The sequence below is a fragment of the Channa argus genome, chromosome 16 (assembly GCF_033026475.1).
Source record: "Channa argus isolate prfri chromosome 16, Channa argus male v1.0, whole genome shotgun sequence".
NCBI lineage: Eukaryota > Metazoa > Chordata > Actinopteri > Anabantiformes > Channidae > Channa > Channa argus.
The window spans coordinates 17,263,475-17,274,902 of NC_090212.1; the positions used below are offsets into that span (position 1 = coordinate 17,263,475).

Sequence of the window (11,428 nt, forward strand, 5' to 3'; positions counted from 1 at the left end):
GACGCTGTGTGTGTGTGTGTGTGTGTGTGTGTGTGTGTGATGCCTCCTTCAGACAGAGATGGTTGACTCTTACAAATGTTGAAATTTGGTGTTTTGTCGCCGAGAAAAAAAAAGAGGAAATGTGTGTGTGTATGTGTGTTCGGCCCTGCTGCTTCGGCTGAGTTTGTAGATCGACCGGAGCCCGGAGCGAACCACCCAGAGGTACGTGGACTTTTATTATTGTTTTCTGCGCTTGTGATATTAATAGGCTCCAAAAATCGATGAAGTGATTCCTGGACGTTTCTGTGGAGTGATGTTTATTTATTAATTTATTTATCTATCTAATGGTAAATGATGAACGATTTTAAAATACGTTTTAGTTTTTTTTTGTTTGTTTTTTTAAATCACGCTAAAGACAAGTAACAGTTTTCCTCAAGAGGAAATAACTGAGTGTTAAGTCGACGCCCAGTATTTAATTTGTGTTTGCATTGACAAGGTCACAGCTGAGGAAGTAACTTACCAGGCTCCTTTTAAGGGGTTGAAACATATGAATAAATAAATAAAAAAGACTTTGGAGAGAATATATAGTTTGCTAAAGCCTAACAGTTGTATAGCTACTTAATACTGTGCAATGGTAGAAAAAAATGTGACATAATAGTGTCATAATAACTTTTTATGTATTCATTATTTCTGCAGTTGTAAGTGAAGGCAGGTGCCATGAAAAGTTAAAGAACAGCTTCACTTTGAACTTCTTAGGTTCTAGTTTGGTTAATACATGTACATAAATGTCAATAAAAGTCCCCCTCGCTTTATATTAAAATATCTCTCTACTTCCGAGAAAATCTTAAAAGCATTAATGTACATTTACACCCTAAACTTAAGCCATAGATAAGCACATTGGTGAAGTCACCCATTAAAACAAGAAGTGGAAGAAATATTGCATCAAACAGCTGTAGTGCAGAGGCATAAGGCTCGGGTCCATCCGGATCATCAGAAGGGGAATGTTGTGTGATGATTAATGGGAGAAGAAAGAAGAACCAAAATGGTTTATTTTTTTCTACATGTAGACACCTTGTTGTTTAATGGGGTGGAATGTTCCCCACCATGACTTATTTTAAACCTGCAGTGACCTGACTCAGTGCTGGAAAATAGTCCTGACTAACTGGGCCCTTTAAAATGGCGCTTTGTAAATTAAAGGCTCAATCACAACCCTTGTTTGTGCAGTTAGTTTTATTTCCACGGATTAAACAGTCAAGAGATATATCGAGTTGATTAATGATGCTGGTAGACAGATGTTGTCATCTCTGGACATACTGTAGCCAAACTAGCTGAAGCTAGCTTAGCATAACATGGAGAGTGAACAGGGCAAAATACCTAACCAGACTCAGTGTGAGGGTAGTGACATTTGCATATGTTATACTCTTGACACTTGATACAGCTGATACATGTGTTTTTGTTAACTTTTGTTCATATTTTCCCATCCTTAGCATTTGTGTTAAGTTAGCTAGCTATAGACTCACATTTCACAGACAGAAACGAGCCTGGTGAGGCACACGGCTCATCGTTGGTAAATGATCATGACTCCTCTTGCAGGTGAGATGAAGGACAGACTGTGTGAGCTGCAGACCTTGAACTCCAAGGCTGCAGAGGAGGACCGCAGGCCTGAAGACCACAGTCACCTCGCTGATGATGAGGAGGATCTGGAGCAACATGCTATCGTGTTTGAGGGAGAAGACGTGATGGACGGCATCTACAAGGAGGCCCAGGCAATGAGGAAGGAGATGGTGCTTCTCAAAATGGACGTGAAGCGCCTTGGGAAGCAGAACACCAGGTTCCTCACATCTGTCAGGAGGATCAGCAGCATCAAAAGGGACTCCAACGCTCTGGGACGGGACATCAAGGCCAGAGGGGAGGCCATTTACACGCGGTTGGAGAATCTCGGGAAGCTGAGCAAAGAGATGGAGGAGACACACGGTTCTACGTCGGCTGTAGCTCGCATGGTGCGTTCACAGTACGTGTCTCTGACCGGCGCCTTCCACGATGCCATGTCCGAGTACAACGCGGCCGAGATGGCCCAGAGGGAAAACTGCAAGACCCGCATCCAGAGGCAAGCAGAGATCATGGGCAAGGAGGTGACCAGGGAGCAGATCGATGAGATGATCGAGACGGGCAAGTGGAATGTCTTCTCCGATAACCTTCTCCTGGAAGGGAAATCCGCCAAATCGGCTCTCAATGAGATCGAGAACAGGCACAAGGAGCTTCTGGAGCTCGAGGGCCGCATACGGGACATCCACGAGCTCTTTTTCCAGATGGCCACGCTGGTGGAGGAGCAGGGTTGCATGCTGGACAACATAGAAGCCAATGTTTGTGCAACCCAGGATTATGTTGTAAAGGCTTCCGAACAGATCAAGAAGGCTGTGAAATACAAGAAAAACAATCCATGCAAGAAACTTTGTTGTTGCTGCTTCCCTTGCTGCAAGTGAAACACCAACAGTGTTAAATGTCTTTGTTCTTTTCATAATGTCACAAATATTGAGATTAGCTTCAAATCAGCGTCCTGTGCAAAGCTGCCTGTGAGATATTTCATTAGTTAGGGTATTTATTCAGCTTTATTTAGCTCTAATGCACAGCTGAGTTCAATGTCTAAATGTCCTTAATGTGGTAAAGTTTTCTTCATTGAGCCAGTCTGAGAAAATGGAGTCATTTCAAACCACGTGGTCCGCTGCAAATAAGCAGATGTGTACAGCCAGATGCAAGTGTTACATTTGCAGATTGTTGGTGAGAACAGCTTTGGTAAAGACATTTAAGCATTTATTTCAGCTTTGTAAGTCTTGTAAACTTGCGTTAGATATTTAAGTGATGTAAAGAATGATTGTCTTCGGATCAAATTTGACAGCCTGATTGTAAAGCCTGTAGATAAGCCTGAAGACATATTTCTTATTACCAACATGTCTTAACACATGACACAGCCTGTGACGGTGGTTCGCTGTGGAGACCAGACGGATTCATGTGGATTGTGCAACCATTGGCCAACCCCCGCATAATCACAGTGACCAGGGCTGCAGTCGGCCTCTTGTCTCTCGGAACTGGTTTTTCTCCTTTTTCATAGAGGGGCACGTGGTGTGACTGCGGCGACAATGGGACACCAGCCAGCTGACTCTCTGTTGGTACAGCAGGCCTCCATCTCATTTTCCTGTCAGAGTAATTGATTAGAGGACAAAGGGCTTTTTACTTTCCCCTCGCGTGATCAGTCCACACCCACTGGGACAATCCCAGGCGTCATCTAGTGAACTGAAGCCGAGAGATACCAGTGGGTGTTTTTAGAAGAAGCGCCTCTGCTCCGTTTACAAGTGGGTGTCAGGGCTCTCGTAAATGCAGTTCCTCAGCAACCTCGTGCGGTTTGTCGGGAGGGGGCATTTCCTGGCACCGCTTTTTTTTCTGGTTTACTGTCGCGTGCAGTCACCAGGATGGCCGAGTGGTTAAGGCGTTGGACTTAAGTTCCAATGGACAGTAGTCCTCGTGGGTTCGAACCCCACTCCTGGTATGAAATTTAACCTGGAAAACAGCTGCGGCTCCGCGAACACGAATGACAAATCTCTTTCCACTGTCATTACTTACGCTTTGATTGACTTTTCTGCGTTTTACTCCTTCATTCACTCGAGAACAATGTTCAGGTTTTTATTGTGTGATCGCTAATTATAGCTCATCGTATAATCTTATTTGATCCACACAAAGATTGCGACACCGCACATGGCGAAACACCTCTGACCCAGCTGATGAACTGCGGGTCATGTCGTCTTGTTTCCTTTGTGACGGGATGCTCAGGCAGAACAACTCGCACAAGGAACCCACTCGGTGTTTTATTGTGAAGATAAACTATCACGAGCGAGAAACATGACTTTTTGCTTTTGAAAAAATAACCGTAATTCCCGCACAATAACCCCAAAAAGGTACTTCTGTACAGTCGATTACTTTATTATAACTGATAAACTGGCGTTTAGCCTGCTCTTCTATGGTGCATGTACTTCTAACACACCGAGTCAAATCTAAGTCACTGAACATGTAGATTAAAGTTTCTGCCTGGACCTCTCATCCTCTCATCTGGCGGTGAACTCGTGGCGATCTGGTGACATCTAGCAGTAGGACATGAGAATAATATGCGACAGGATTGAATGGATAGAGGGATCATTCAAATTTCCAAGAATATATTTTTGTAGCTTTTTCAGTTTGTAGGATCAATGTGTTTCTAATGGGTTGTCTCTAGCATTTATGTAACACATTAAAATCCTGTTCTTTTCCTTTGTCATATTGGCCATTTGCCCCCACACGGACTGAGAGAACAATTTGCTTGATTCATTACAATAAACCTTTAAAAGCCTTAAAATAGTGAAGATATTGTCCATTATTCATTTAGTTAATTTATCCGTGACCTGGCAACACTAAGCCAGATGTGTACAAAACTACCTTTTGACATTTTGACCTTAAGCAGGAATTTTTTTTTAATCACCAAGTCATGAACATGTTAAAAACAAACCACTGTGCTGCAGGTCATCTATACTGCTTAGAGAAAAACAAATGTTTAAAAACCAATAACCTCTTTATTAAACAGCTTCAAAATTCAAACCTATGAAGCTGGCATACTTTGGTGGAAGAAAAAATCTTGTGTGCTTTGCTGAAAAACAAGTGTGCTGTAGGTGAAATACAGCAGCTTCTTAAATTTTACAGGCCCCTTGAATGTGTGAACTTTGTTTGGGTTGAAGGACATGGATCAGTGGACAAGGCTCAGCAGTGGCTCTCTGACTGCTCTGTGGCTACATAGGTTCGTACACTGCTACCAGCTGGTGTGATGTTGCGATTGATGAGTGTTCTTTTAAAATGGGCTGAACTGAAATGAATGGGTGAATCTTTACCAATCAACTGAAACCCAATGAGCCATAACGACAAATTCAAAACATGTTTTTAGAAATGCAATGAAAATCATAGTCCGACATCTCTTAATTATACAAGTTAATGCGGGGTCTATCTCGGTCTCTCTCTCTCTCTCTCTCTCTCTCTCTCTCTCATGAAGTTTAAGGAAGTCTGTGCAGACCTCTTTAGACACAGTGCTGGAGTGGCTTTAAGACAAGACTCCCTGATGGAGCGACCTGAAGACAATATAGACACTTTAATCCAATCTGAGTCCAACAGTCAGTGCCGGGAAAATGCAATAAGCTGCTCATATTCAGGTGTGAGAAGTTTGTCGACAAACATGAAACACGACACTAAACAATGCGAAAAGACCTATAAAGTACGGGATTAGGGTTTGAATACGTTTGTAAAGGAGAGATTGCGGTTTTTAGTTTTTCATTACTTTGCAAAAATTTCTAAAGACATGTTTTCACTTTGTCTTAATGGACAACAGAGAATCCATAATGATAAATGTATCCCCCCCCCCAAAAAAAGTTACATTACCTCTGCAGAGGTTGATAGCTCGTGTACATCATTCGACTTTAAATTAAAAAAAAAAAAAAAGTAAATTTAAAAGATTAAAAACGAGGCATGCAACCAGATCTGGATGAGATTCATCACAATACAAAATTTTAAAATCATTATATTACATAAACACCTTATATGAAAATGTGCTAAACTGATTGTTGCCTGAGAAGTAAACAACAACTGGACCAACCATTGTTTTCCAAAAGACATCAACCTTACATGCAATACATTATTACAGAACAAATAAAGAAAACTAAAGAAAAGAACACTTCTCAGCATCATAAATCATTTAAATCTAGACATAACAGAAGCAGAGTTTTCCTTTGCAAATAAAAGTACCAGTAGTACAAAAAAACAACAACACACAGATGGGAGTTAAAACTTGGGTTTGGCATCAAACTTCACAAATATGAAAACAAAAACTATCACACTATCATGAGTTCCTTTCTGCTTTATGTGACATTTTCGACCAATGATTCATTCCATGGTTTTAAATATTGTAAGTCATTTTCTTAGTGAGCCAAATAATTCATGTTCATGTATAGACCGCATTTCTTAATCTAGATTACAACCCTGATCACAAATTGCATTTCTGCCAACAAGTTCAGTTATAAACAATGCTGATGGATGGCAAACAAGAAAAATGTAATTTGTTAGTCCGGCACTGCAACACACACCGTTAAGCTACAATAATACTGAGTGGTACGCCTGTCAGTTCTGAGACCCCATAATAAGAGTAGTTGTAAAAGCAGTAAAAAGTAGCTGACAAACTTGTCATTTGAAGCAAATTTTGTTGTCTACAGTTTTCAGCAAGACAAACCTTTGTGCTACAACCCTGAGACACCAGTAACATTTGATCACAGAGGACATATAGTGCCACAAACCATACAAACCCGATAAATAATAAACACGAAGAGAATTAATTATGCTTTTTACTGGAGGGAAGCGTCTGCCCGTTATGTTTCTAAACACCTGACCTGCAGGGTTTTATGAGGTCTGAAGGAAACCAAGCATTCTGCTCACTAACTACAGACACTGATGGATCCCCATAGTCACGGAGTACATTCATTACTTTCCTGCTGCGTAGAGATTTCTGGAGATAAGAAAACCTAACAGACACTTGCTGTTTGCTTGTCATTGTAGCTGGTAGAAAAAAAAAAGGAACCACAAGCCAAACACAGTTTAAAGTGTTGGCTATCTGGCTGGTGAATAGTGTTATAAATATCTCTCAGGCTGACTGACCTACCAGCCCATTAGTCAGACATGAAAGAAGAAAAAGACTAAAATGGACCACATTGGTCAATGCAACACATGCAAGACCACAAAACACACTATAATTTATCCCCAAACATGACAACGGTGACGTGGTGCTGCCAAGAAATCAACAGTCACAGTGACACTGCTTGATAATCCTGTAAAATGACACATTGTGCACAGCTACCACAGATGTTTGGTCAGTCTTATAATGCAACGTTAAAGCCATTCAATCCATGATCTCTAAAATCGTACACAAATGGTCACTCTGGATATCAGGATAAGATTAAATCGTGCAAGACATCAGTAAACTGGTCCAGCTAGAAGCCGTAGAGAAAGTTCACTGAAATGCTCAGAACGAGCTCAGGACTAGAAAATCAAGTGTTTCATAAGTTAAGGCTCCGCTCTTACCTTCAATGTAGCACAGTACTGACTTGTGGATATAAAAATAAAACAATTCTACAACAAAACAAGACTATATACATTATGTCGCAGTAGACAATGGTACAACTTCAGTACAATAGTACTTCCATCAGAATGGAATATAGAAGGCTAGTTATGCAATTTGCTTGTTTACAGTCCTGATCATTGATTTTAGCATGTCAACCTCCAGTTTATTATAATCAGCACGTTAGTGGCTGTGTCTTAAAAATGGGAGTGATTTTATTGCCCCTGACAAGCAAAGAGCAACTCGGTTTAAAACCTCCAGCCTAAAGTTGTCTTTTCTTGTTACTATTTAGGCTGGAATAGAATAATGTCTGTAAACAGTGGAGAAAAATGTGTGTATCTGAGTTGTGATGGTCTCAATAATGTCCCAAAAAATGCCTTCATCGCTTATGCTACTGGTTTGAGGACTGAACGCAAACACCTCCCCTCCTTTGTGAGCTCTCTGGTGAAGCACATGCACGGCAGAGGAATGGCCTCTTCCCGGCGAGCAACTGTATTGAACTTGCACTTCTTGAGGTGGTCGGCCATGCTGGCGATATTGGCAAACTTCCACTCGTTTACTGTACCAAAAGCTGTGCTGAAGCGCCACACCTGATTGACAAAAACAGAACACAGCTGTTATTTCAGCTTTATCTTGTCTCCAAATAATAAATAAGTACAACTGTTATAAAATGTGTTTTTTTTAAAGGTAAAAAGCAAACTAACCTTGTCTGTGATCTGCCATGAAAGAGAACCATCAGCACGCCGTCTCTTCTCCCACAGCAATACAACCATGCCACGCATCTGAAGCAGGCTGGCACATACATTCCTCATGGTGCGGGAGACTCTAGACAGTTGGCACAGGCTGAAACTGTCCAGAAAAGTTGCTACATGTTGCAACACCTCAAATGGAAGACTACTGAACTGATCACACTTAGAAGCAAAGTGGCAGGTGTTTCCATTTAAAGGTAAACCAGGCTGAACCCCGAATGAGCCAAGGTGCCTGTCGTGGATGATTCGAAACCCCTGTACAGACGGGCAGAATCGCCTTTGGGAGTAGGTGCAGCCATAATATGCCAAAGGGCAGCGTTGCTCCATCCAGCCATTCAGTCCAGCATGAATATCTCCATGAACATTTTTGAAATGAGACAAGAACTCATCCCGCCGGAATAACTGCCCACACACGAAAGTGAACATGGAGCGCTGTTTCGTTTGGTATCGAGCCACACATTCGAGCACCAGGTCCAACCTGAGTGTGTGGAAGGGGCTGGGATTTGAAAGCTGAGGGCTGGCATGATCACAGGCTGAGGCCGAGGCTATATCTCCCACCATGGTGTTGGTTGCAAGAATGGCTGAAGGAAAGGAGAAAGTCTGAGTGCCAAAGTCAATGTGGTAGCCATCAACAAACCTGCTGTCTGAGATCCCTCTGCCCCCCGGAGAGTCACCGAGGCAAAAGAGCAGAGCTGCAGTGATGAGATCGATTCCGTGAAGACCCATGGGGTCATCTGCCACCTCTAGGTCAGACGTGTCCACAGCCTTGTCCTCCATCTTTGCTCGAAACAAGTAAGGGTCTGACAGCAGAGCCCGGCGGCCATTAAACGTAAACATACTTATACCTCTAAGGACTTCTACATTCTGTAATTTACGTTCCAGGCACCTAAACCTGAGTTCAGTGGGCAAATGTTGCAGGAAGCTATTCCGCATGTGTTCAGATAGCAGGAATGGCATTGCAGGTGTAAGCGCTGCTTGTTGAGGCACAGCAGGCTCCAGGGCTACAGCGGGTATGTAATTCGGAGGCACCTCTGGCCACACAAGGTGGGAATCACTTATTGCCTCCGCAATAATGTCCTCCTTCTCTTCAAAGCACAACTCAACAAAGTCATTCTCTTCTCCCCAGCTAATATCGTCGTCTTCTCCGTCTGCTTGCACTCTACAATCCACTCCGCCGACTGCTCCAAGCTCACATTCAGAATCCGAGTCACTCTCTTGCATATCGACATTCTTCCCACCCTCAGCAACATAAACATAACTATTCCCATTCTCTCCGTTATGGATTGCTTTATTCTTATCAGTCTTTTCCCCATTTAAATTTCCGACAATTACTTCAATATCCTTGGAATTAGTGAGGATGTCCAAGGCCGCTGCTAAGGTTCTGCTCGTCTCCACTGAGGCTCTATACAACCCATTATAAGGCTCTTCTTCCATTGCCACTGCACCATTGGTTAACACTCTCTCTGGTAAACTTGACGCCGTGGCCATCTTTTCACTTTCATCTACTTCCTTGCTTCCATTCTTTGAAATATTTGTCGTGACCTTTAGAGACTCTAACAACATCCTCTGATCCTGCAGGGCCAAGGCCATGTCCAGCTGTTCTACCTCGTGAAAGTCTTTGCTTAAGTTTTCATAGGACTTTCGATCGGCATAGCTCACAGGCCAGCGGTTCCACTCCATAGTACAACACACTATACTTGCTGGACAAGTCTCAAGGTGTTGTGCCATCTTGATCCTTGCAATTGTGAATGGGCAGCCAAACCCACTGTTTAGGCAAGGCAGTCGTTCATATGGACAGAGCAGACGATGTTCCTCTAGTTTGCATGAGTGAAAAACTGCCCCACAAACAAGAGGACAGCCAACGAGGTCACAGGAAACATCCACCTCTGGTCTTACCATGCATCTTCTGTTAATGCATTTAAGGCAGTGGGGGTGTAGATTGTCCATTTTTACTCCTTTCCCAACTGGTTCTGGCAGGAAAAGTGGGTAATCTCTGAAACAAAGTAATCAAAAATCTAAATATATTTGTTTGAGGTACAAACATGAAAAGACAATCAGAGGTAATGTGTTTTCTTTGTGGAAGTACACAGCTGTCCGCTAAAACAAAACTATCTGGTGTTACATTTTTAAAGGACACTCACATGACTTTCTGACGAAACACATACAAGGCACTATGCATAATAACCGTCACACATGCACTCTCTATGAGCATGTTTACAATTTTTCATGATGTTTAGTAACATTTCACAACACCCCTCTTAGGTTTCATGGTGGCACCAGTCTCTCCATGACTTCAGGGGCTAACTTGACCCCCTCATCTTTGGGCTCTGAGAGGTTTGGAGTTTGGTAACAAGTTAGACAAAAGGCTTAAGAGTTTCTTGTCAGCCAAAACAGACCCACGAGTTAAATACCTTTGAATCATTAGCCTTAGCTTATTTGGTAGTGTTGCTTGTGTGAAGGGATTTGTAGCATAATGAATACTTCCTAACAGAACACCGAACAATATAGTTACACAACAATACCGCAAATCCAAACCACAATACCACACAGGAGAGCTGCAGATCTTTAAATCTATGATCACTGCTAACCAACTACATTACGCAAGAATAGCTGGCAGGTTAGCAAACAGCTAAAAACACAAACAAACACAACGGCCGGTTCTAATTATTCCTACCAATTAAAGTTTTGGCAAGATATACGTTACTATCACCAAGGCCTGTGTAACTTCAACAAGTTGTTTTCGTGCAACATATGCAACAAAAAAGCTGAACTGAGAAGTTGATAAACGTTGAGAAGTTAAACAAAAGAACAGCAACAACATGGCCAACATAGCCTTAGCAGCTAATGTTACACTTCGCTAACTTTGCTAACCGCTAGCTTTATACAAACTGCTTACCGGAGTTACGCTGTGTTTTTAAACAGTTGTTCCGCTGTATCAGCTCCGTCGACATCAACACCGAGGAAAGCGCAGGTTTGCAATCATCTCACGGTAATAAAAGTGTGTTACTCTTCTTATGTTATCAACTGGCTGCAACTGGCGATACGGGTGTTGAGCCGCTCGCCTCTCTGTCGGTCGGCGTTTGTGTTGATCCTGGTGCGGGACGTCACAGTAGTACGTCATCGCGTAAAGGGGACAGTCATATTTAGGACGCAGACCTTTGATAGAGCGGAGCACTGAAATAGACAGACTGGGGAAAAACCCTGAGGGCAGTTTGACATGTAAAATGTCTGTGATGGTGATTGTGGATTTTAATGAGAATTAAAAAAAAAAATGGGACAACAGAATTCAGTTTTATGGACACATATCTGGAATAAACCAAGAACTTCTCTCAAAATAAAATATATTTTTTTAAAGATAAACATTGGATTTTAATTTATTTATTGCACTTCACTGTAATTGTACTGTATTTTTCTTACCCTCATTCTTTTTCAGTTTTGTTCTATTTTAGCTTATTTTTATATTCATTTAAATCCAACTCTTTCACCAGTGGTAGATGTCACATGTGAGTAACTAAAATGCTGT

General features: G+C 42.0%; 2 protein-coding genes and 1 non-coding gene across 3 annotated transcripts; 2 read left to right on the forward strand and 1 right to left on the reverse strand.

Moving 5' to 3' along the window:
- The first annotated feature begins 37 nt into the window (after positions 1-37).
- stx11a (syntaxin 11a) lies at positions 38-4,363 on the forward strand. Its single transcript, XM_067479553.1, has 2 exons — positions 38-201; positions 1,573-4,363. Exon 2 carries the CDS (start codon positions 1,578-1,580, stop codon positions 2,460-2,462), a length of 885 nt encoding a protein of 294 aa, XP_067335654.1. The 5' UTR covers positions 38-201; positions 1,573-1,577; the 3' UTR covers positions 2,463-4,363.
- trnal-uaa (transfer RNA leucine (anticodon UAA)) lies at positions 3,441-3,523 on the forward strand. The gene has a single exon. It is a non-coding gene; the product is annotated as a tRNA-Leu (tRNA).
- Positions 4,364-4,452: 89 nt separating the features above from the next.
- On the reverse strand, positions 4,453-11,072 carry fbxo30a (F-box protein 30a). Its single transcript, XM_067479552.1, has 3 exons — positions 10,802-11,072; positions 7,861-9,898; positions 4,453-7,746 (listed from the first exon to the last, which is right to left on the reverse strand). Exons 2-3 carry the CDS (start codon positions 9,850-9,852, stop codon positions 7,543-7,545), a joined length of 2,196 nt encoding a protein of 731 aa, XP_067335653.1. The 5' UTR covers positions 9,853-9,898; positions 10,802-11,072; the 3' UTR covers positions 4,453-7,542.
- Positions 11,073-11,428: the final 356 nt, after the last annotated feature.

What these genes read in the sequence shown, in the direction of transcription:
- stx11a (XM_067479553.1), top strand. Translation starts at nt 1,578, where the DNA reads ATGAAGGACAGACTGTGTGAGCTGCAGACCTTGAACTCCAAGGCTGCA.
- fbxo30a (XM_067479552.1), bottom strand. Translation starts at nt 9,852, where the DNA reads ATGGACAATCTACACCCCCACTGCCTTAAATGCATTAACAGAAGATGC. An exon ending in CATGGCAGATCACAGACAAG is followed by an intron (nt 7,747 to 7,860) that starts GTTAGTTTGCTT and finishes TTTGTCAATCAG; the next exon opens with GTGTGGCGCTTCAGCACAGC.